The sequence below is a fragment of the Atractosteus spatula genome, chromosome 20, assembly GCF_055471065.1.
Source record: "Atractosteus spatula isolate fAtrSpa1 chromosome 20, fAtrSpa1.hap1, whole genome shotgun sequence".
In the NCBI taxonomy this organism is placed as follows: Eukaryota; Metazoa; Chordata; class Actinopteri; order Semionotiformes; family Lepisosteidae; genus Atractosteus; species Atractosteus spatula.
The window spans coordinates 8,453,181-8,478,420 of NC_142725.1; the positions used below are offsets into that span (position 1 = coordinate 8,453,181).

Here is a 25,240-nt window from a genome sequence, read left to right on the forward strand (position 1 = left end):
CAGAGCCACTGCTCCGCCCCACTGAAGCAGTGCAATAAAAGATGACCCGACCTCTGTGATCTATGAAAGGGCCCTGGATTTTGAGCTGTAACTGTATTGTAGCGTATGCCACAGGTGCTGAAGTGGCAGTGCTCGCTGCCATTTTCACTTGTCCTCCTTAGGGCTGGCACTCTCAGCAATCGCAGGTGTGAACATTGTGTGGTAGCAGCCGTGCGACGCAGAAGAAGCGCTTTTTAAAAGCCACCGTCTTCCTACCTCATCCTCTTCCTCCCTTCTGCGTGCCTCCTCTGCGCGCCTCCGAATCTCTTCCTGAATCACCCGCGCGTATTCCGAGTCCTGCTCCTCACTGCAACGAGACCCAGGGAAACTCAGTTCCACCCCCATTGCAATTAGGCCCACCATACACCAGCCCATAAGCAAAAAAAAAAAAAAAAAAAAAAAAATCGGTCCAAGAGACTTTTAACAGATAATGAGAACAAACCAGTTTGCTAAAAACCATCCTAAGTGTTAAGGTAAGTCTATTTATCGGTCCTAATCACATGCAATATTAACTGACTAACATAAAAAAAAGACAAGCTTTGTCACTAGGTAGTGTCTTTCCATTTCTGACTGGCCCCCACAAGTCCACAATAGTTACGTCCTCAGCATGCTTCTTGGCTACGCCTGACCAGCAGGCATCACAGGAGAATACTGGCCTGCAGCCCGGAGGCCATGATGTTCGAGGCCAGAGGCTCCAGCATGGCCCGCCAGCAGCTCCGCGAGCCCTTCCGCCCGCCGCAGAATCCCCAGCCACCTTTCCAAAGCCGGACCCAGCACAGGTCCGCAAGAGCCGAGCGACCGATTACCTGGCTTTGCTTTCCTCGCAAGACGATTGACGCTTCAAATCTGAAGCGCGCCTGCAGGAACGCGCGTCGAGGAAGCCTTTCCCCTTAAGGGCTGATGGCACAAAAAAAATAAACTGCTTTGCATGCCAAGAAGGGAAACACCCTCTCAAGCGCACCCCTGATTTCAGGTTTTCTGCACTTTGTAAATTAGATGCCAGGCTCCCCCACGCTGTTGCCCGCCATCAGCGCTGGAGCAGCCTGACAGACGCCTGCCGGGCCCCTGCGTGATCGGGCTTCTAGGTAAAGCCGCTTACCACGTCAGACTCAAACGGATTGTTTCACAAACACTCCCCAGTGACCCCCACCGGGACTCAGGCCATCGGCTGATCCCGGACCCCGAGACAACCGGGCCCCAGCGCGAGGGCGGGAGAGGGGGCGGGGCGCTCACATGTGGCGGGTGCCCTCCTGCAGGCGCGCCCGCTGCTCCTCCTCGTCCTGCAGCCGGCGGGCGATGCGGATGTCCCTCTGCACCAGCTGGTTCTTCTGCACGTTGGAGGAGTAGTACTGCTCAACTGCGGGGAGAGCAGCGCCAAAATGAGGTGGATAAAGGACTAGGAAGCAGGGAGAAATGGAGGGGGACAGAGCCGGCACACTGCTAGTGCTGGCGGGCATTTTAAAGCATGCTTTTTTTCCCCACTTCCTCACCCGACTCATCTGCACAAACCCCTGTCATTCATCTCCTGGCTGCGACACCCAAAGACATCAGTCCAAGAGAGCAGCGCTTACCACCCATGCTGCAGTGAAGCTGTTACATCAGAAGATTTTCATCCCTCCCACGTATCTAATCACTTCGCTATCAGATCTACAGGTAACATCCGTCTCCCCTGTCACGAGTGGCGAGAGATCGGCCTCATGCTTGAAATGAGGGGTGCAATGCTAAGGAACTGCTCTGTTTTTAGCTGGTCATGTCACTACACCAGCAAATGTTATGGCTTCTTTATAATAATGTAATGTTAGCAAAAAACATACAATTCCCCTGAAATACACCCAGAAACTGCTAAAAATCTCCATCTCAATATGCGTCTGCCATATTTTTAATTCTGTTTGGCATACTTTCTAGTGGACTAGAGAAAAACTACTAATACTACCTATACTACCTAGTTTTCAGGTTGCATGTGTTAATAGAACATTGTCATCCAGAGCTAACCAGATTAACCAAGCCTACAGGATTATAAAATGGGTTAGGAAATTCTCCAAAATCTGTGGTTACAAAGATTACTCTTCACTGCATCATAGCCTCCTTCGAGAATATCATTTTCTTTCACCTCAGGAAGCAATGGGAAGAGAATTACCCAATATCAACGAAAAATTAGATTGTGCGTCAACATTTCTTCAATTAATTAAACCGCAAAACGTATAAGAAATAAAGGAAGCCCTTGTGATTGAAGGTGGGGCTGTCTGGTAAGCTAGCCGATTCATAATATCCTAAAGCAGGTTAACTCCTTTGATACACCTCTTTCCCTCAACTAGCTGCGAGCACGGGCAAGTGGTTTTCATGAGCTGGCTGTTAGTCTACATCAGGCAGGGGGAGTTAGTGACGCACAGAGAGGGGACATACTTACTCTCCTGCTCCTGGAGGTTGTGGGCCAATGCCCCATCTTCCAGTACAGCAAAGCACTGGCACACTGCAACACACAGCACAGCTTGAGTCAGAACACTGCAGAAGCACCTGGTGTGCTGAACAGAACTGGGAGCTACTGCAATGTCTGTAGCGATGTCTTCGCAGACTATTAACACCTTGATCATCTGTAGCAATTTCATTTGAAACTCTCAGTGTTAAACGCTGAAGGACTGTGCAATGTCAACAGTTCAGACTATAGTATAAGCAGACAGAGGCACAGACCACTCTGGAACAGAAAAAGGGTTGAAATACAAGGTTTCAGCCTTGGGGCCCGAAGAAGGACCATCCCAGTGCTATTTTCTGTACAAAAGGGAAAAGATGCACGCTGTTAACTTTATGCAAACATGATATCTGCCAGGTAGTTAAGAGACCAAACCCATTCATTTCCATTACGGTGCTCCATAGTGTTAAAGAAAACCCAAGGCAGGAAAGCGCTCAGTCAGAGCTGTGATCAGTTCCAGGACTAAACTGGACATGGACAATCGATCCCAATTCCACCTGGACCTGACGGCAACTCTGGGAACTGCGCTGGAAAGCCGGCAGCAACACCTCCACTGCCCAAACAGCATGATCCATCTCAGCTTTTAAAAGGAGCAGGCTCCTGTACAAAAACGGGCTCAGAGGCGACTGTCAGCACGGCTGCATCGTATTGACATATGGAGCCACCCTTTTTCGGTCTATTTATACTCTGAACATTTTTAATGTGCAGATTGCAGCTTACAAACCCTGTGCCTGGACAGGAGTGACAGCTCTGCCACCACTGCCCATGCTCCCTGTCAGCAGACATGCAGGAGCCCCGCTGAGCCTGCAGGAGAGTCGGCACCGATTGGACGAGCAGCTTGCCCGTCAGTGATGTCACTGGATGATGTCACCCACAAGTGAAGCCCCAAATGTGGAGTGACTCAGCCAACTGCGGAAATCACAGACAACAATGACAAGGCACAGAATCGGTAAAAGGAGGGCAGGGCTCTGCTCTGCTGGCCAATTTGGATGCTCCCTTTCACTCCTTAACTCAATGTGCAAATGAGCTCAACAAAGGCAAAGGGTGATGGCTTGTACTGTACAGACGAACATGCGTGATATAAAAACTTAAATGGATCAAGCTGCTAAACACATACAATTTTAATCCCTCAACAGTAGGTGGCAAATTTTACTCTAGGAGTGTCTCTCCCTTCTCAGGAAATGCAATTTTAAAAAGCAAAACAGCACAGCCCTTCACACAACTCAGTTATGAGGTGCTGCCCACATTCCAAAGTAAAAAAAGTTTCACGTGTGGCAAAGAGGTGTCGCAGGACACAAATCATTCTTCCCACTGAAAGACTGAGGACTCTATTCATAAAACTTCCCGTCTGCTTTTTCTTAATGGAAAGAGCATGACAAAGCCAATGTCTCACACATAAATCTTACAACACCCTGTAGGCAGTGAAAGCTTTATTTTATTAGAGTAAGTTTTCAAACACAGCCCAGGGAAAAAGCTTTATGGATGCAGCCCTTTGTGCCATCTGGCACAGAGATCACAATCTTACAGATTTTCCTCCTCAGCTTTCTTTCTCCCCCACCCCCCAATTCCTCCACCAAGAGCACCACAATCCAGGGCCCATCAGCTCCAATCCAGGAAAGCCCAGAAAAGGGACGCATGGCTTAGAGGCAAAGGGCAAATAATAAGAGAAAATGATCCTTCTGCCAGTCCAGTGGAGGCCAAAATCCTAGGAAGTGTGAGCAAAATGAACAAGACAAGACGAAATAGGCATGGACCTGCCATCACCTTCCCTGGCCAAATATTTGAATCCCACTTATCAAATACCCTCTCAACCTCAGCTAAATACTATCCTGCTGGATGGGACTGGTTTGCAGATTCAGACGTCAGATTCTTGTAGAATATGGGTCGCGCCCCGTTCCTAATATTTTGACCGATGACTGGACAGCACAGGCCTCTTCGCCTTTATTGTCCTGGAAGTGTACCCGCCTTTCGCAGGAGCCCCTGGCTCTGGTGATGCAAGCAGGGCGCCGCTACTGCCAGGGTCCAGAGCTCGATCCCCATCTGCAGCCGATGAGGAGGAGAGCTGGGCATCCCACCCCACGGCCAGCTGGCGAGAGGAATGGTGCCTCTCTCCCCTGCCACCTGTACAGGGCACAACCTGCCCTTTAGCACATGTCTCTTCTTTGCTGTGCTTGAAGACGGAGACTGAGCCGACTCCACTGATTCACAGGACCCGTCATTAGTGCACGGTGCTCCTCAGGAATTAACCAGGTGTTTTACAACTGTCCAATCACACAGGGAAATCAGCAGACATGTACATTTCACACATTTCAAACGCTGTTCTGACCTAAGCACCAGAACAGCATTTCATCACTATGGCAGATAAGGAAAGCAGCAAACCCGAAGCCAGCTGAGTACATGTTCTAAAGTACTCTAGCAGACACTGGAAAACAATACAGTCATGGTGGGGGGGGAGAGATATATACACACACATCACAGGTGAGCTCTGCAAGGATGAGGAAGGTCCATCTGTTTAAACGCATCACATGGGTTCGAAAAGGTCATTCGCAGAAACTGTGGCATTGTTATAGTACTTCCAGCTCTTCAAAGATCAATACACAGTTTCGTTTAAACTTCACAGGAATCACTTAAAACTGGGGGGGGGTTAGTGTCTTTGGAAACTACAGAACTACAAACCATTACATTGGGTGATCTGACATCTTTAATCTTTTAAAGATGAACGGACAGTATCCTTGTTTGAGCTTGTTTCAAGTGAGCGAGACAGATCAGCAGTGCTTTGGGGCTTGTCTCGAATGGCACACCAGGACATCCGTCATGAGGTCCACTGTATGAAAGCGGTGCGTATTGCCTTACACTTCATGACTGATCTTCAGAAGCTGCCCTGCAGCACCACGGTCTCAGCAGCTGCTGCGGCTCCCCGTCTCCTACCAGCCCGCGGGAGCCCAGAGCCCAGAGCCGCCATTCTGGTTCTGCTCATCTCACTTTCACAGTCTGGACCCTGGCCAGGCGGCGCACTGTTAGTGCATTATCACTTCAGAGCCCCTGGGGCTGCGTTTGTTAAATATCGTTTTACTGGTCTTTCATAAGCTCCTTAACACCCAAGTCAGGCATTCCATTATTCTGCAGCTGCCACATTGCTTTCAATCCGCAACATGAACCTTTGTATATCTGGTTTGATAACTCTAGTGGAGACTACCTACCACACCCCAATATCCCGACATGCCTGTGAACCACCTACTTTCATTTACTTTCTTCAGCGCCTACTAACGAGCTCGTCCCCTGCACTGCCCCTCTGCTAAAACATTACTAGGATAACCAGAAATGTTCCACCTAACATATCCGCGCAGCAGAGAGACAACACATTGTGGAAAAGCTTTCAGTGTCTAAGACAGGTGGACAGACCAGAGACAAAACATCTCTGATTCCCTACTATAGGCCTCTGCGCACCTGCTGCTACCCTGTTTGAGGACTTGGAAATTGTTCCAATCTGCAGACTCCTGCACAAGCTGTACAGCCCAGAAGGACAATACCATCTTCACAAGTCTGGTAATGGAAAGTTGTGAAACAATTAGGCACCAGACTTAAAATACACAGAAGTCAGCACTGCGTGATCAGAATATAAAAATGCAAAAAGGTTCAAATGAACAGAGGGCATTCCATTCATACACTTCACTTGTCCGATCAGGCCTTTGAATCCTTATGGATCTCAAAGGCATCAACCACTTCGGAGCACGGGACACCTTCCAAGATTGTCAATACCTGCATCAATGGCTCACATAATCCTCACAGTGCCAAGGAAAAAGGGATTCCCTTAATATTCAACGAGCATTCACATCAGGAATCAGCCATGCCAAATTCCTCTTTTTCCTGCCTTCAGCTGTCCTGCAGATCAAATCTGAACATGTAAGAATCTGTAAGAATCATGTAAGAATCTATAGCTCATAAAAAACCTTTAACAGATCTAAGAGCTTTGGAATGATGGGTCTTACTTGCATCCCAGAAACGCAAGGGACCGTTTACATTCTCCGAGACGAATCCTAGCGAGGTAAAACAATTAACAGCAGCACCAGGGGATCAAAACGTCCATAAAATACCCTTGCAGGGAGTTGACCTCTAAAGTCTCGATGGGTTCCTGAAGACTGTTACCGATTTAGAAAGATTCCATCAGACGTTTCAGATGATTGAAATCCAGGGTTTCTCTGGACTCGGAACGTCTGAAAGGAGATCATAAATCTCACGCAATGGATGAATGCTCTGGAAAGGGGATGGCAGCTGTATCACAAACACGTCATTAAATTACAAGATTAACTTGTACGAAGTGTAAGACCAGGTGCTCAGTGCGGCTTTTTGGATACAAAAGGTGCTCTGAACCACTCCTGCACAGCCCCAGACTGCTGTGCCCACGCTGTCGTCTCTCCTGGTAACCACACCCTCCCTGCTCAGGGCTGGGAGAGGGCAGGGAGGCAGACAGCACTGCTGTTTTTCCACTGTTTATTTCAAGCGCAGACCAGCAGTCAGAGTGATCCGCAGAGCGGTCACCGAGACAGGAAGCCGACAGGATTGGGCTGCCAACTGGGACAGCAGGACATCGGCGCAAAACACCGGAGGAGGCCGAAATGTTGGAGAACAAGTCGCTTGGACCGCAGTTTTTGATCTCTCACTAAAAATGCATCTGTTAATCTTTGTAAAATAGGAGGAAACTTTGCTCTGAATCAAAACTAGCTACATTTTTTTTAAATTAAAGCTTTTCTGTCTTCCATTCTAGAGCAAAACCCTTTTGACCCCTGCATTTATTTGGAAAAACCTTCAAAGAACCGTGTGATACAGTGTACTCAGCTTGGCTAATTAGCAATGTAACCTCATTGTCTTAACAGGGAGGTTTAGTGTTGCTTAGTGCGCTGACCCTGACCCCTAAACCCTCACAGCAAGGCCAGCCTCCCCCACCACAGGGGCCTCCTGTCTGCAGTGCCTCTGGGGTCCTGGAAACCAGCGTGTCTGGACAGTCACTGACCACATCAGCCTTGGGCTTGGATCACAAGACCAGGAAGAGTAAAACATCCTCGCTGGTTTTGAAAGGTTTGCATCAAATCCAAACACACCGGCAGGACAAGGAAGAGATGAGAAGGCGACCACACGCGGTTTTCCGTCACCACGTTCGTGGGCATGAAGCTCAGGCCAAGCACCGCAGTCCAGGAGGTTGCAGCTCTGCCCGAGCTGGGAAACCGGCTTCAACTCACCGGGCCTCACAGGGCTGATGGTTACTTTCCTGGCATTTCTTTTACCTGCATTCAGTGAGAACGCCGGCAAAGCCAAGAGATGTCTGAACCTCCCCTGTCTGTTGTCTCAGAGGCTGGGACTCTCCTGGCTGCCTGCCATGCAGAAGGGCCGAGGCCAGCAGGCAGGGCTGAAGCCAGTGTAAACACAGCCACGGGGTGGGCTACCGCTGGAGAAACAGGCCCCTGTCAGCACTGCCACCACACACGGGCACCACAAGGGGCTGCCAGCTCTGGGACTGCATACTGCCGTACTCCAGTGCCCATTAACGCAAACCTCGGAGAAACAGCGGGCGAGAGCACCGAAAACAAGGGGCGCGCATGCCACAGTCTAGAGGACAACACTGGCAGAATTGCAAGATGTCTTAACATTATTGCTGGAGTTCTCATGGTGTTCAAACCACGAGCTCACCAGATCAATATGATTGTTTCGAATATCGAAAACCAGTCAATTGGAGGACTTGTATGGAGCCTAATCTCTAAACTTTTAAAATTGCTCCTGTGCTGGGACATATGCATGATACATTGTGTATGGGGTATAGCAGTTTAGTTGAAATGGCAGCTGTGCTCCCTCCCAGTAGGGGGTGCTATGCCTCGTGTGCTGTTTTACCCGGGACTGGGACTGCGGCTCTGAAGTCTAGGGGAACTGCTACCGCACAGTTTACCACACTTACGCAAAGATCCTATCCGACAGCTACTGCATGCAGAAAGACAGTACATTGTGCTGGGTACTTTGGCAAAGTGAATGCTTTGCTTAAGAGCAGATCAGTCACATCAGGCCTGTGTATGACGGGTATTAAGAAGTCCGATACATGCACTGATCCTTCAACTACTGTTTTCAGAAACAACAGACCTTGGGACCCAAGTCAGCAGATTTGAATTGCATTATTCAGGAAAGCCTGTGTAAGCGTAAAGCTTGGCAAAACCACACAGGCATCTTGGTCCAGTCAGATTATATAGCGAAGCCATACAAGGGACTGCCCCAACACTAAGGAGAATGTGTAACACTGCTGATGTTTACAAGGAAACACTAAGCTTGACAATTGTTTTTGTTGCTACAAATCATTTAACATTTGCTGGTGCTCAGTAACTGAAACTGGGAGGTGGGGTGGGGAATGAGGCCCTGCTCAGTCCATTCAAAATGTGAAATTCTGGTCCGCAATGCAACAAAACACAATAAATCTGGGATTTTGTCCCAGGGACACCATATCCCTTAACGCCACCCAAACAGCCTGACAGACAGCTGCTCAGGCTCGGGACGCGGCCCCGGATGAGGTGGCCCACTGTGGGTTAGGCTCCGGCGAGACTCCAATTTGCAGGCGGTTTTGTAAAACTAACCGCCCCCACAGCCGCAGCCTATAAACACTGTAAGGAGGCCCGGGGCCTGCCCTGCCTGGAGCGCTCTGCAGGCACGGAAAGCTCCTCTTCCACACTCACAAGCAGGAAGAATGGGTTGAGCCGGGGGGGGGGCATCAGAAGAAAAAAAAAAAGTTCGCTTCACAGGCAGCATCACTTATCTGAGATCATACAGCGAACACTGTCCAAGAGGAAATGGTCACATCGAGTATGACCTGTATCCTACAAAGGTCAACAACCGTGGTGTCATGGGAAGCCCTAAATATGTGGCAATCTGACAAGCGCGCACACAGCAGATTAATAAGAGTGCAGACGGGAATGGGAGGGTAGGTTTTACATACACACGACTAGCCCGGGTCTGTACGAGTCTCTTTAACCACAGAACAAGGCGCAGAAAACCAGCCGCAGAGTATAATGCAGAGAAAAGCCGCATGCATGTACAGGATTTACTGTAACAGCATTGTCATGTAATGACATGTAATGTCATCTCTGGTCATTTTATTTGCTGCTCTGTAAACCGTTTTGTTTCTGTTCTTTGATTTCTAGACTTCGCCGCCTTGATCCCATTGCTTGCCAGGACAGGCTCCGGCTCCCCCGAACTCTGAACTGGGAGAGGAGGAAGGGTGGATTTCTGGACTTGTAGGCACAGACAGAAGATGGTGAGGTCCTCATCTTACAGCAGCACCTGCACTCTTACTACAGAACAAAATCTTCAAGTCCGTAACACGTCTCCCCCAAAACACTGACGCTCTTCGCTTTTCCCACAGTGCTCCTGCTCCCATCACGTCAATTATCAGCTATAACCTGACCTACAAGGCCAAAACTGACAGATACAGGTGTTTGTGTCCTCTCCCTTTTTGTGCTGTTGTGATCTGTCCCAAGTGTACAGCACATCTAGGTACGGAAAGCCCATTTTAACCCAACGAGATGTACTGCGAGTAGGACAGGGTGTCGACAGCATGTGCCCTTTCACCTCTGCACATGGATCACACCGGGTCTCGCCAGTGCCACGCCCGTTTCACAAACGCCTTCACTTTCCCTGCCAGGGTCTGAAATCAATCTCCCGTGACGCTCTTCCTCCAGGTCTGCTGCCCCACACTGCAAGAGCCCATCTCGTGTTACATGCTACGAACGAGCCAACGCCGGCCCACCTCAAAGGGCTCCCAGCTGCAACCAGCACCAACTGAGAGGGGAAGGGAGGGAGGGCAGGAGTCCAAGTGTTTCCAGATGTGTGCAGATGTTGGCCCAGAAACCTCTGATGTGAGAGATGAAAGGAGCACAGTAGTGGGACTCCTAAACAAACCAGCCACCTTCGTTGCATTTTTATAGTGCTATTTTGAAAGCCACTCTGCAATTAAACTACAGGCAGCTGTAGTTCTCCTCTGGTTTCAGGGGCAGAGACCTCGATAGCTGACAATAAGCGTTAACAGACTGGGATTATTAAATTACATACTTTCTTTTTAGGAGATGGAAAGACTCTATGGCGATCTACTGAAATTAGAAATATTAGGTTACTTAAACGGAAAGGTGAAAAAAAACAGATTTAAATGTCTGGAGCATATTGTTTGGCATGGAGAGTGTATGTGCAGGCCTATTGGGAGCAAAAGAGGAGGCTCGAGTAGAGATCTGCTTTGAAATAAAACCGGAATCCAGTCTTTTCTTGACTTCTCTAAAAGGCCTATTAAAAATGAACCACTCAATGAACGCAAGCGAGCAATAGCCTGCAAAAGCATTTTTGTCTCTCTTCTCTCGCAGAAAACCTCCTCTCGATATTCCCAGGGGAGTTTAACAATCCCGGCCTCCGATCACAGAGACAGTGCCTGAAAACCGTGGAAGCTGGGAAGATCTTTCTCTCTCCCTCCTTGAAGCTCACAAAAGAGGAGGGATGGCAAGAGCTGTAATCTCTTCCTAATAAGGAATGTCAGTTCTAGCCTTAGGAGCAGTAATCCACACCAGGGAGCCAGGATTAGTGCAGCTCCGTGTTTCTGAAAAGTTCCATTTTAAACCCCAGAATGAGGCTTGTCCATCAACGGGAAGCCCAGCACGCTGCAGCGATCAACCTTGACACGGGTCTAATGTGCATCTATATCAAGTGCAAAGTGGGAATGGGGACAAGACCTGCAGACCTGGGAGCTTGACCTTCTGTCTTACGCAGGGCCTGATGCGGACTTTAAAGCAGAAGACCAGTACTTTGCATCTGGGCACAATGGTGTTGCAGAAGGACATTGCACAATTCGTCACAACAAAATGGCAAGCCTTGTGACAACATCACACAATGATGCATCTTGCTTTCGCCTCCTTGGTGAAAGGGGTTAAATAAGGAAAGACACTGGCACAAAACGCGGTTTTCCCCAGGACCCTGCATGAATTTGAGGAGGACGACGGCTATTTTTAGACCTTTACGAAGCAGCCGCCGCGTCAGAGATTCCAGCCCTGCTCTCGTGCCGCCGCCTTGGAGAGTTTTGACTAAATTAGGCCCGGACCGCTGCTGAGCATCAGGGTAAACATCTCCCCCCGCTGAAGTCGGCGGAGCTGCAGGACTCGGAGTCAGGGTGCTCCGTCTGGAGGGGGGGGGGGGGGCCTCAGCGGGGGAACGTCCGAGCACAGGCACAGATGAGGAGACGGGGGAGGAGAAAAAGGGACGAGGCCCACGCACGCACAAATGAAAACGGGTGACGGAAGCGTTTTCGGCTTCTGTGCAGCTCAAGCAGATACGCTTCCTGCTACCGATTTTAACTCTCGGCACGTACGGGCACAGAGAGCTCTATCTAACGGGAGGCAGGCTGCAATATTGCCAGGATTCCCTGCGTCTAATACGGAGAACCGTGAAGATGAATGCACAAGGGAAACCTGAACCCTGATTGCAGCAGATCTTAGAAGCTAAGCAAGGCAGAGGTACCCCACCCTACACTAAGGAAAAGCAGGCTGCTGCAGTAAGTGGTTCTGGTTGCCCAGTGCCTGCAGGGGGTGCCCTTCTCTCTGAAACGAAAGCCCCAGTATGCTGACAAGTGACAGGGTGCTATCGTATACATCATCATCAGGATGAGATTTTAAGCCACAGACCTGACTACTTAGTCAATAAAGATCAAGGGGCAGTTTGGAGAGTGTGACTCCTATATTTAAGCCAGCAGCCATATCACCCTGCAACCCTAACTGGCAACCCATTGAAGCTCAGCAGGCATGAGCCTGGTCAGCACCTGGATGGGAGACCTCCTGGGAAAGCTAAGGCTGCTGCTGGAAGAGTTGTTAGTGGGGCCAGTAGGGGGAGCGTATCCTGGGGTCTGTGTGGGTCCTAATGCCCCAGTATAGTAATGGAGACACTGTTAAAAGACGCTGTTCCACAGATGAGATATAAAACCAAGGTCCTGACTCTCTGTGATCATTACAAATCCCAGGGTGTTTCTCGAAAAGAGTAGGGGTGTAACCCTGGTGTCCTGGCAAAATTTCCCCCTGACCTTTACCAATCATGGCCTCCTAATAATCTCCATCTCTGAACTGGCTTCATCACTCTGTTCTCCTCCCCACTAATAGCTGATGTGTGGCGAGTGTTCTGGCGCAGTATGGCTGCTCTTGCATCATCCAGGTGGATGCTGCACACTGGTGGTGGTAGAGGGGAGTCCCCATTACCTGTAAAGCACTTTGAGTGGAGTGTCTAAAAAAAGCTCTTTACAAGTGTAAGGAATTATTAATTATTAACATACTGGCCGTAACTCAATCGGGAAGTCATGCACTGTTCTGTAATTCAGTGGAGGATAAAGTGGGTCCCATCCTATATGGGAATCACTTTAGGATGAGAAGTGCTATACTAATGCAAGGAATTATTAATGACTCTGTGCCCGATGTCCAGTTGGACTGTAAGGGTGATAATACACAGGGATCCCTATATCCCACACCAGGATTGTGAAAACAACTACAGTGCCTACAATGACTGTACACAGAGGGACAGGCGGGATTCTGATAATCCTATGACAGGCAGAAACTAGGACTGGGAGAATGGAAATATTTGGCACTCTTTGTTTCAGTCCACTACCCCCGGCTTTGACATGGAAACCCTCCGTCACTCAGTGCTGTTAGCGTAAGGAGAAACAGGAAAAGGAAGCAAAATTCCCCCGAGACAAACCACTAGATCCGAGTTGGAAAGGCAACTGCAAAAACACAGATGAGAAAGATAACCCAAATACATTCTTCCAGCAACAGGACAAGTTAAAGGAAGGAAATGCATTAATCAAGCACATTCATAGAGCGCTAACTTCTCATCTCCCTTACTAAGCATGCTGATGCTTTTAAAGAATTCTGCACTGGGGGTAGCAAACCCCCCTCATGTGCAGAGCCTGAAACGAGCTGGATATTCCACAGGGAATCTGGGCACGTCCTTGCTGCCACCCCCCCTCAGATCAGAAGGAATGCAACTGGAACTGCTATCAGCGTGCGAGAGCTTATCAGCCCTGCCCAGACGGTGCCCACCGCACACAGGCAGGGCTGGGCTGCCCGAGGAGCCGGTCTGGCTGGCTGCGCAGCGCTCGTCCCTGGACCGGTGCCAACACAGCCCCTTCTTTCTGCTCACACACGCTTCCTGTCCGCGATCCCAGCTCCCGCTGGACCTCAGCCCGAGGATTTGAGTCACGGAGAGCGTTCCATTCATGTCTACCGCAATTCTCATGAACCGAAGAGGATAAGACAGGCAGCTTCGCTGCGCTCTGAAAATGACTCATTGAGCCATTAGAAAATGGGGGCATGTTGAGTTTTAGGATAAACGTACAGCTTGCAATATTGCACAAAGGCACTTACTGATTTTGCAATTGGGATTTTGATAATACTATTACAATAGTATTAATATGACCAATATTGATATTAGTTGCTGCCTTGCAGCGCTGGGGACTTGGGTTCAATTCCTGCGGTGCCATCTGTGTGGAGTTTGCATGGGTTTCCTCCCACAGTCCAAAGGGATACTGACAGATTAATATGTGCCATATCAATATATAATTGGCCCTGTGGAGTGTGTCTGAGTCTGTCTGCCCTACGATGGACTGACGTCCTGTCCATGGAGTATCCTGCATTGTTTCTGCTGCTTGCTGGGATATGCTCCAGCGGTCCAGCGACCGTGGTTAGAAAAGGGACCGATATTAAAATTGTAATCCAAAAGAAAAATGATCAAAAGTGCGCTTTATTTTAACTGAAAAATCACTAAGAAGGTCAAGGAGCTAGCACAAACACACCAGTATGTAGCAGCTCAGATTTGATCATCACACAGGCCTCATACCTGGAGAACAGAAGTGATGTGGGGGGAAACCTGACAACGACATTTGAGAAACACTCATTATACAAATCACTGTAATTCTATCAATAATAATAAAACATCAGAATTACACGAAGATGATAACAGTGTGACAGCAGCCTGAATTGTTGCTGAAATCAAATTTAATGGTGAGAACCAATACATTAAGTGTTTACTAGGAGGTTACGCAAAAGAACAAACATTTTAAACAGATTGCTAAGTGACTCAAGACGTGGATGGTTTTCATTGTTTGGAAACACAAACTGAAATCCCAGGTCCTTTATTATGGAAAACTGTGACCGGCTCCTCCAAACCCAGACTCTTCAAGGATAAATCTCAGTTCTGTTTTTATCTTATCAGCAAGCCTAAACACAGCCTTATAAAGGCATGTTTCTAGAAATCAAAATACCCCAGCAATTAGAACAGCAAAAGAAAGGTCACAAAACAAAGAGGCCCATCTAGCCTGTTTGGTAGTTACTAGTTAATTGATCAAAGGATCTCATACAACTGTTTCTTGAAAAACTTGGCTGGACAGCTTGATGCATTTATCCACAAACCTTGGTAAAAATCACCTCCGGCTTGTCCAATTAGATTAAAAGGGACATTAAAAAAAAAACTTTAAATTATCCAATATGTATACTCCACTCCTCTCTTGGTGGCTGCTAAATCACAAACTCAAAGATATCCACCCAGAAAGGGTCTCATTTTGCTTGGGAAAAGTTTAATCTGGCTGTGAAAGACAAAACCCACCCTTTCCAAGACAATGCTCAAGGACACCAAGTCTCTCGTTTCCAGAGATCTGCAGTGAAAAGTAAAGGAATTCAGTAGCCTGGGGGAGTAGATACCTTCTAAAAAACACCTGCCTGTCCAGAGCATTATCTCAAGATGCCTGCTAAAGCCTACACACCTCAAGTGCAGGAGAACAGGGATTCGAATTCAGAGAGCTATTATTGGCAGGAAAGATGAAGTACAGTGTCTGCAAAGCAATGACAATTAGCAGAACCTTCAAAACAATAAAATCATTTGACTCTCCCTCTGCTGCGCGAGCTGTGACAGGAGATCACAGACTAGATGGCCAGGTCTACCGCGTTTCCTCCCCCAGTACGACTGGAAGCTGATTTCCGATTCTGGCAGGTGTGGGAATTATGCGATTTGACTGGTTGTTTTGGGGAAGAACATTTCTCTAAATACCGCGTACTTCTTACAATGCTGCAGAACATACACCTCTGTCTCTGCTTCTCTCTGCTGGCAATAGGAGGATAGCTTGTCCACTCTGGGCGGCCAGGTGGTGGTCACTAAGCCTGTAGGTCATCAGGGCCCGTTTCTCCCGAAAGACACTTGGCCAGTGTGAATTTTCTTGTTTTGGGCCTGGTAGCATTCCAGTTTGCACTGCACGAGTGCGCGTCTCAATGGGTAACGTAGCTTTGCTGGTGAAGTAATTTGACACACTGTCTGCCAGGAAACAACGCAAGTGTCTCAAGGATCTCAAGGAGATCTGAGAGTCACAAGCAAAGACATGAGAACAAGCGGGGGTCTCCTTAAATCACAGCAGAATACAACACCTCCACACGATTTGCAAGGAATCTCCTGTATGTTATTAAAGAAAATGTGACTGACACACACCCAGATAATCAATTCAATAAAAACACAGAGGTAAACAAATTTCTTCTTAACTTCATGTAACCACATTTCCTCTGAAACCTGAAGTTATGATCCCAAAATGATTTAAACCATATTGTACTGAAGCAAAGGAAGGGTATATGCTGCCTTTTGTCTATGGCCATCACACAACCCAACATGTCACAATTACCTGAAATGCTCCAGTTCAGAAAAAAAAAGCAGCCAAAAACTGAGGATAATGATCAAGAGACAGGACTGGAGGAAGTTCAGGCAGGTGAAGCTTTTACAGGACATGAAAGGGCCCATCTCGCCAGGCTGGGAGTTAGTAGCTAACTGACTAAGGATCTGATCCAGCGGTTTCTTGAAAGAAGCCAGGGTTATCAGATCCAATAACGTGGCTGGATCAGATGTTCCAGCCTCCCACAACCCTTTGTGTAAAGTGTCGTCTCCTGCTCTTGTGTGGACAGCTGTTTAGGCCTGTCTTGCATGAGCCGTAGGTTTCTCGACAGGACCGACCCCCCCCCCCCCCCCCCCCCCCACACACACACACACACACACACACACACACACACACACACACACACACACACACACACACACACACACACACTAGAGTGAGGCTTACCTTCCTGGACTCGCGGCAGGTGAGACTGATCAATCTCCAGCTCAGTCATGGCTGCAGCGCCCCCTACCAGCTCCACGGAGAGCAGTCACAATGCCATGGCTACCACGGGGGGGCACTAGCGCATACAGCAGCAGATCTCTTCCTACGAGGAGGGAAAACAGGTTGATCAGGATTGGATTGGCCAATCATTGTGCTCACGCAGGCCTAGAATTTTAGTTGCTTTCAGGAATCTGCACTAGGACCGTGGTTCAATGTTGTCATGTTGTTAACTGATTGCTATTAAATTTACTTGGCCTCTAGTAAATTGAAACCACTACTGGTATAATAATGAAAACAGACACTTTGAGCAGTTCACAGTACAACTACCATAGTATATATTTATCCCACTCTTTGTGGTGTTGCAAGAACTACCGATAGAGTTTTGCAGAAGAAAATAGATCGGGCACTATGATCAGCCTTATAATTCACTGAAGAAACTTTAATATCACTGATCTCTCGTTTTCAGAGTTAACACTTTGTAGCCCGACTTCATCAGATGGCAGAAGCTCAGCAAGGCCGAGTTTAGTTACTACTGGATTGTAAGACCAGGGACACTGTGCTGAAGAAAGTGCCGTCTGTCAAGAGGAAAGATCACAAGGGACTTCTTCTAAGAGAAGGGGTGGTAAAACCAATTGCCTGGCTACACACAATTCTGGGCTTACACAACTCGGCTCACAAGAAGTCGCCCCTTAATTTAAATGGTGGAGCAATTTTTCACTTCTCCAGCAGATCTGCCCTGTAGAGGGATAGAGGAGCCGTCGGAGCTGAACGACTGTCACACACCACCCAGATGACACCCACTCCCATAGGCAAAACGTTCTGGGGATGTCCCATATCAATGCAAGAAATTATACACAAAGTACTGCGGCAAGATGGGTAAACTCCATAACTGCAGAAGTGCTCATAGCATGAGAGGGTCTGTCTGTAAAGCAAACAGAGTTCTGGAGAAGAAAACCATCTTCATTGTAATACCAGGCCATTGTTTTCAGAGGGCTTTCTGTGGTGACCTCCTGGACTGGCTGATCAAGTAACACTGACCTTAGCACAGCTGCACCATTCTTTCAGAACAGCCTTCTCTAGTTTACAAGAGCCTTTCATTACGTATGAAACTTAAGGCAGGAAAAACAGGATAGCGAGAGCTTACTGCATTTCCATCTCACATCGTACCTGCTGTGCACCATCAAGCAACAGATAAAAAAGGAGCTTACTGACTCTTAGTGCATCCATGCATTGACAGCTAAAGTTTTGTTTCTGGGATTTTTCAGTGGATCCTGACCAAGAGTTTAAGTCAAGCTCCCTTCTGTAATCAAAGTTACGGTGTTGGATTGACATGAGGTACAAGTCATATTTCAGCTCTGAAAGACGCCATGTGCTTTTAAAAGCCAATAACTTTTAAACAAGTAGCAGAGACCCACTACAAATCACAGCCAGACTGAATCTGGTCATCAAACCTTAAATATTGCATATATATTCAGAATTGTTCAGCTCACTTTTCATGGTTGAATAGAGGCTCACTGGTGTTTTTGAAGCTGTTAGGCACGAGGAATAAGATGCAACATGGGTAGTGTCAACGTGACATTGAAAATCTCTCTTGCTGAAATATAAATTGTTCCATGGAAAAGAAATCACATTTTTCAGGACATATTTGATTACAATTTGGAATAAACTAAGCAAATTCTTAGTCAACAACAAACACATACTGTACAATATTATCAAAATAAGTGCTTGGTTGTTTTACATACTGTCATGATCAGTTCTGTCCCACTCCTATGAGCCTTGATCCAAGACAAGCGTATTACATCCCCACCCTCTAATAACATTCCACAGCTAAGAGCGAAGATGCCCCAAAGTTTTTTAGATGCATTTCTCGCTAACTTCTCATGAATTACTGCTCTACTGATGCCAAAACAGGCTTGCTAGCTGACACTGCTATGGAGAAACGTGCATTCGTGTTCACAGTTAAATTCCTCAAGATACAAAGACGACACGCACAAAAAAAAAGTGAAGATGAACAGATTTGACCTTGAAAAAACTCTTTTGCCACCTTTGCCCCCTCCTGTGGTCTCCAGACAGGGAAAGAAGAGAGACTCAGCAGGGGGTGGGGCTGAAGGACACAAGGTGTTCATCGAGCCGATCATGGCATCATTGAGCAGGTCAAGACAGTCTTGAGGGTTTGTGTTGGCGTGTGCTCCCTTCCAGCCTGTAATTACTGCCAGGTGCCGAATTGCTACAAGTGCTCCAAGTGTTGGGAGGTTGATGACTTAAATGTTATAATGTAACACCTGCTGACCAGGGGCTGTCCAGGATCAAGGATGACCTATTCCTATGCCAGCCAACTGTAGAAAGACATAAGTATTTCTCACAGCAAGCGACCTCTGTATACCCACAATAATTATCGGGGATGACAAAATGTAACTTTTTACAGAAATCTGACTGCCATTAGAAATTAAAAAAAAACTTTTTTTTGCTGTTTATGACCAAAATTATATAGCGTATTTGAAAAGCAAAGGCAGCGAAATGAATCGAAAAGAGCAAGATCTACTGTAGCAAAATGTGCCCAGCACTTCAATGTGTTAAATATTCCCTGAGAATTATCAGGAGCTGCCCATTCAAGTTTTAGATATTTGATTAAAATCTGCACACAACAGAAAGCTGGGTGATTTCACCGACACAGACTGATCATTACTTAAGCTACTGTGACCACAACACCTCGTGACAGCTGCACAGTAAAGATCTTAAATACTGTTATACGATAATTACAGACATTAGAACATCAGGAGTTCCCTAAACACTACTGTAGATGTACAGTATAGATCACTTCTATCTTAATAGGAACACCACCAAACATGACCAAATGCAATATTTTCCACAAGATACTAAGGACTAAATATTAGCCTTCCCCACGGGACACAGGTAAGAAAAGGGACACTGCTGTGTTTGGGTCTGCTCCGTTTTGTGCCTGGTGTTGTGCAACAGTGAGCCGCTTCAGCAGATGCCCTTATCCAGGGCGACTCATAGTGGCACAGAGTCAATGCAATAATTATTGTAATTAACATCCACAATAGCAGGACAAACAAAACCAGTAACACAATAACGCAAGGAAAATGCAGTCAATTACACAGTGCAGTAAGCACTGCTGCCTGCTAGTATTTAGGTAAATCAATAAAATAAAGCTCAGTACAGACAAGTGGTTATAAATGAGTACAGGAGAGCAAACCCAGCAGTGCAAGAAGAGCAATTGGTGCGCGTTGGCTATAAGAGAGGAGAAATTAGAAAACATGATCAGAGACTTTTAATCTTTGGTATTCAAGCTCTGCTGAAAAGTGTTTGCAAAGGAACTGCAAGCGCTCCAGACGTGAATAATCGCGTGGACTTTTAATGCCCCACGAAAAAACACACATTTGCTCTTAAATGGAAAGTGCTGAGTCGGGAACAGAAAACCTTAAAATTATGACCAATTTTAACTTGACCATCGATTTCAACACCTGAGCATGGTCGTTTCCTGGCACACTGATTGAAGCGAGTTCCGGAGGAGTCTTTTCCAGAATCAAAGCGGATAATTAAAACACACCGACTCGCTGCCTCAACAAACGAAAGCGACAAAAATCAGTACAATTTGAACAGGAAGGCGTTTGTTCTCGTGAACTTTTTTTTTTTTTTACAGATTTCTCTGTTGAATTAGTAATACGCCACTCCCGATGTACAGGCTTCGCAATACCTTAAAAACACGAGTCAACACTACGGTACGTCGCTGTACGTGAAAGCGATAATCGTTACTTAGTTCAATTAGAACTACATTATTTTCAAAAATTAAATATTTAATGTATGACAGGACAAGGAGGAAGCAGAGCACAAAGAAATAGCCAGAAACCAGACTCGCGTGTGATTAAAGTTTATTTTAATGCGACGTTTATGCTAACATACAGTGCATGTTTTCCCCATGCAACACTGAGCATTTTCAGGTCTTATACTTTGATTAAATTGAGCTCATTCGACAAAAACTAATCGAAATTAAAGTTACTGTCAAAATGCAACAATTGTTGCCTTAAACGACACAAACACAATCACGAAAGCGCAGCGTCACGAACAAACGGTGTTACAACATATCGACAGCCTCCCTCCAGTCCGTTTTCTAGAAGAGAATACAGACGTTTTCAGCAGTCAACTTGCCCGAAACTTGGAAATGTTTGCGGGCTACACTGCCTTTCCCTGTTCGCTATTCCGCATTCCTCCTCGCTCCCGGGACAGCAGAGCCGGCTGGCTCTCCACATCTCCACAGCCGCCCCCAGTCCCGAGGCACGGGAAAGTGCGGGCAAGACTGGCAAAGGGAGGAATAAGGACTAAAATCTGAACAGAGCTCTGTATTCTACGTCTTTAATTCCTTAACACGCACACACACACAAAGGCAAAACCGGCAAGACACGATTTCAAGAGTGCAACATTTGTCCCTATTGTTTTGCGCAGCTCAAGCACTTAAATCACGCTTGCGACCTCAGTCGCTTTGCAACTTTGTAACGCTCGGTTGTCACAAGCTCCGCTGCGTGCAAAGAGCAACTAGCTAACTTAACAACCATTATTTACCTGAACAAGACGATAGGCGTGCAACCAGAATGTCTTCGCTGGCGGGTTATTTGTCCCTTTTCTTGAATTGTGTTTTTCTCCGCCTGCTCGTCAGCGGTGTGCCGAGTCTCCTTTTGAATGATTCCTCACGAACCCAGGTCGGACCTCGGAGCCACACAGCCCCCACCGAGAGCTCCTCCTGTCCCAGATTGTCAATGAAACACAACGCGAACCAGCTGGAGCCCGGACGGCAGCCCAGGGAGGACAAACTTCTCCTGCAGCTACTTGGATTTTCAAGCTTCTATCAGCTGGCGGTCGGGAGCACTTCTGGAAAGTTTCGGTTTGAGTTGTTAATCTTTTCGTCTGTTAAAGACCTGGCAGGGGAACTAAACACAGCCCACAGGCCAAAGAAAAAAACACGGCTCAGTCCGACAGCGGAGTGAAGCAGCGGGTAGCGCTCCGCCGTCTTGATTAAGCGCTTTGAGAAGCCACCTTTAAAGGCGCTATATAAAAATAGTTTTTTATGATTATTGTTATTGATCAGAGGGTCGCGGGTTCAAAGTCGACATGCTAGATAAAAAAAATGTAATTGGTATTAATTTACAGAGTAAAATAACGGGATAAAATACTCTGGTTAAGAAACTGGGCACAGCTTAGTTGAAAAGTTCTGTGGTCGTGGAACAATCAGACCATCACGACGTACTCTCTCCACTCCTTTCGTTGGTCGGTCATTAGTGGTTGAAATTTCATGTTCGTTTTTAACCAGTTGTCGAAGAAGCCCAGAAAGCCCCGTTCATTCAACCGCTCAAGCAAATGCTATATAAATGCCCCCTTCCAACATGGGCAAGCCACGTCCGCTTGCTTTTACAATCAGTGACATTAATGAGGTCTGCATAATTCACCGATGTCCTTTTATTTTTCTGTGATCTCAAAACGAAATGAATACCCCCGCCGTGATTCGAATTGGTTTTGAACAGTAAGGCGTCACAAAGAGTCAAGTTCAACAAGTCGGCTTTTACACGTGAAGCTTTCAAGTTTTCGCTCATGCTCTCAGTGGGGAGGAGAACAGAGCGATGAAGCCAGTTCAGAGGTGGGGATTATCAGGAGGCCGTGAGCGATAAAGACTAGAGTGAAATTTGGTCAGGACATCGGGGTAACTCCTGGTTACATCTCATCTAAAGGACGGCGCCTGTTTACAGTATAGTGTCCCCGTCACTATACTGGGGCACTAGAGCCCACGCAGACCGCAGGGTGAGCGCCCCCTGCTGGCCCCACTAACAGCTCTTCCGGCAGCAACCTCAGCTTTCCCAGGAGGTCTCCCATCCAGGTACTGACCAGGCTCACACCTGCTTTAGGTTCAGTGGGCTGCCTGTTGAGAGTGGCAGGGTGATAAAGCCGCTGACAAATTTATCTTTAAAATAAATAAAATAATACTTTAAAAGTATTATCCTTGGAGTAAGAATACAACAGACATGCAACAGATAAAATAGTATTATTCATACAGGAGACCCAAAAGACAAAGGTCAGAGTCATAGCTGTGCTAATAAAATGCTTTCAAAATCAATCTACAGACTACTATAATGTATGGTACCACAAGTCTGTTCCAAGAGCTTAACCAAAAAAAACAGTTTTCTGAGGTTTCTGCGCCACCTGCTGGTTCACAAAAATAAAACCTTCCTTTTACTATAGAACACAGAGAGCACTGCACTATGCACTTGGAGAGTGTAAAAATGCAACACAGTTTACTAAACTACAACTTGAACACCTTTGGTGTAAAAAAGTAATTACTTCAAAAAAAACCCAGATAGGTCTATCACCTCTTTTACCAGCCCTGCTGTACTGCGTACTGCAACACTAGTTAAATAAAACCTAGTTTTACTTTTAGACTCCTCCTATGAGGCGTTACTGTGGGGGGTAACAGCACACTCAGCAGAATGTTGTCATTGTCTGCGACCATCATTTTCCTTGGGGTACGAATGCTGAAATAGTCATGTTACCTCAGTCAGGAAGCTATCCTCCTCCATAAACTGAAGGTTAGGTCCTTTTCCTGCTCTGATCGTAAGATATCATCGGGTGCAGGAGCAGTATGTGGCTCTGCGGGGGTATGGTAAGACTGACCTGCGGAAGGACACAAGCACCTCTCCTTGGGACAGGGCTGAATCCGGTTAGTGAGGGCTGATCCCAGTGCCTATTCCAGACCCTCAGGATGCCAGGTGAGGCTACACCCTAGACAGGACACCAGTTCATTACAGGAAACCTGTAAACACGCAGGGAGAAACTAAGATACAATCCTCTTTTCTGCACTTTAACTTTAAAACAGCCCATATCAGTGAGCTAATTGCTTATTCTCTATAACCGGTCTAGCTAAAGAAACGTGATTTAGATCTGTGGCTAACTCCTCCTCTGTGACAGAGGTTTTGTGGAGTATCCTTATCTATCTCTGCCTGCCTGTTGTAAGCGTCTTCAGCAACCCACTCCTCGCTTCCCTCTTCAACTCTGTCTGATACACTCCTCACTGCCCTGTGCAACCTCTCCAGCCCTCTCTGATCCACTCCTCACTGCCCTGTACAACCTCTCCAGCCCTCTCTGATAACCGTTCAGCTATCCTCTCTTTATTACCCAGTGTGAATTTTGCAGGAATAAAAACATGATCGACCTTATTATTGGGTGCAAACACTTTGCATAATCCAGAACAAACTATATACCCCCAGTATACACCCCAATTTTGGATACTGCTGTTAATGCCAGAGAGTTCAAAGCACAGCTCCCATTAGCTGCCTACTCCAGTCATTAAGGTCCTTCAGAACTCTTTTCATAGCCTGTGGACTGTTTCTTGTGAACACTGCTGCACAGATCAAACTACTCAGAAGCAGTCAGCTCAAAACCTCCACACTGCTTCTGCCATGTCTTTGCAGCCGGTGCCCTGTGCACCTCTTCAGATGAGCCCAGCAGATTCAAGATTCAAGATTTCTTTATTTGCCATATACCACAAGTGTATTGGAATGCTTACTCGTTCAGCTGTACCCAGTAACATAATAGAGAAAAAAATATACAGTATATATGCACAAATGACAAACAGACATGGACAATAAATTTAGATAATAGACATTATAATACAGCCAAGACAGGACATAGTGCAAACAGTGCAGTTCCTTAAAGTGCAGGTGCTAACGTGTGCAGGTGCTAATTTGAGCTGTTTATGATGCGGACCGCTTGGGGGAAGAAACCGTTTTTGATTCTGCTGGTCAGTGTTCTGATACTGCGATACCTCCTACCAGACCCCAGGGGTGAGAACAGATCATGGCCTGGGTGAATTGGGTCCCGAAGTATAGCTCGTTTGGAAGAACACATTTAATGACACGAGTTATTCGCTTCTCTCTAGACTTAAAGGGGCTTTTTGTCGACTTGGGACCCATCAGAAAGAAAATCTCAGTATGTTTTGGAAACCCCATAGGTCTTAGACACCATCGAGAGTCACAATATTTGTATGTTTTGAACATCAGCAGTTCACTCAAAGCCTTCACTGTTGCTTCATGTTATAACAATGTTGACTTACAACAATTACGGTTACAACATTTTTCAATTATTTCCTGGCAGTTCTCTATTTTTCACAACATTTTTTTACTTTTATGGATGCATATACAGCATAGTTGTAAAATGCGAGAGATTAGCCCCAACAGCACTTAATATTAGCTGCTCACAATAACACAGTGATTAGCTACCTCGCAGTGCTGGGGTCCTGTGCTCAGTTTTGGACCTGGGGTGCTGTCTGCGTGGAGTTTGCATGCTCTCCTTATGTTCTTGTGGGTTTCCTCTGGGTGCTACGGTTTCCTCCCACAGTCCAAAGACAGGTTGTTTAAGTGAACTGGGTCCTGCCGAATCTGTGTTTGTCCCGCCCTGCGATGGACTGCTGTCTGGTCCTGGGTGGCCCCCGCCTTGAGCCCAGTGCTTGCTGGGATAGGCTCTGGCCCCCCCTTCGACCCTGA

The 25,240-nt window shown here is 46.9% G+C and overlaps 1 protein-coding gene across 1 annotated transcript in view; it reads right to left on the reverse strand.

Annotated features, from left to right (window-relative positions):
- LOC148817482 (uncharacterized) overlaps positions 1–21,460 on the reverse strand; it is a 45,892-nt gene extending 24,432 nt beyond the window's left edge. Inside the window, exons 1-5 of the mRNA XM_088938227.1 lie at positions 21,276–21,460; positions 16,656–16,797; positions 2,447–2,509; positions 1,273–1,396; positions 256–346 (exon numbers count right to left, since the gene is read on the reverse strand). Coding sequence (XP_088794353.1) covers positions 256–346; positions 1,273–1,396; positions 2,447–2,509; positions 16,656–16,704 — 327 coding nt within the window. The 5' untranslated portion in view covers positions 16,705–16,797; positions 21,276–21,460. The remainder of the gene's footprint in view (positions 1–255; positions 347–1,272; positions 1,397–2,446; positions 2,510–16,655; positions 16,798–21,275) is intronic.
- Positions 21,461–25,240: the final 3,780 nt, after the last annotated feature.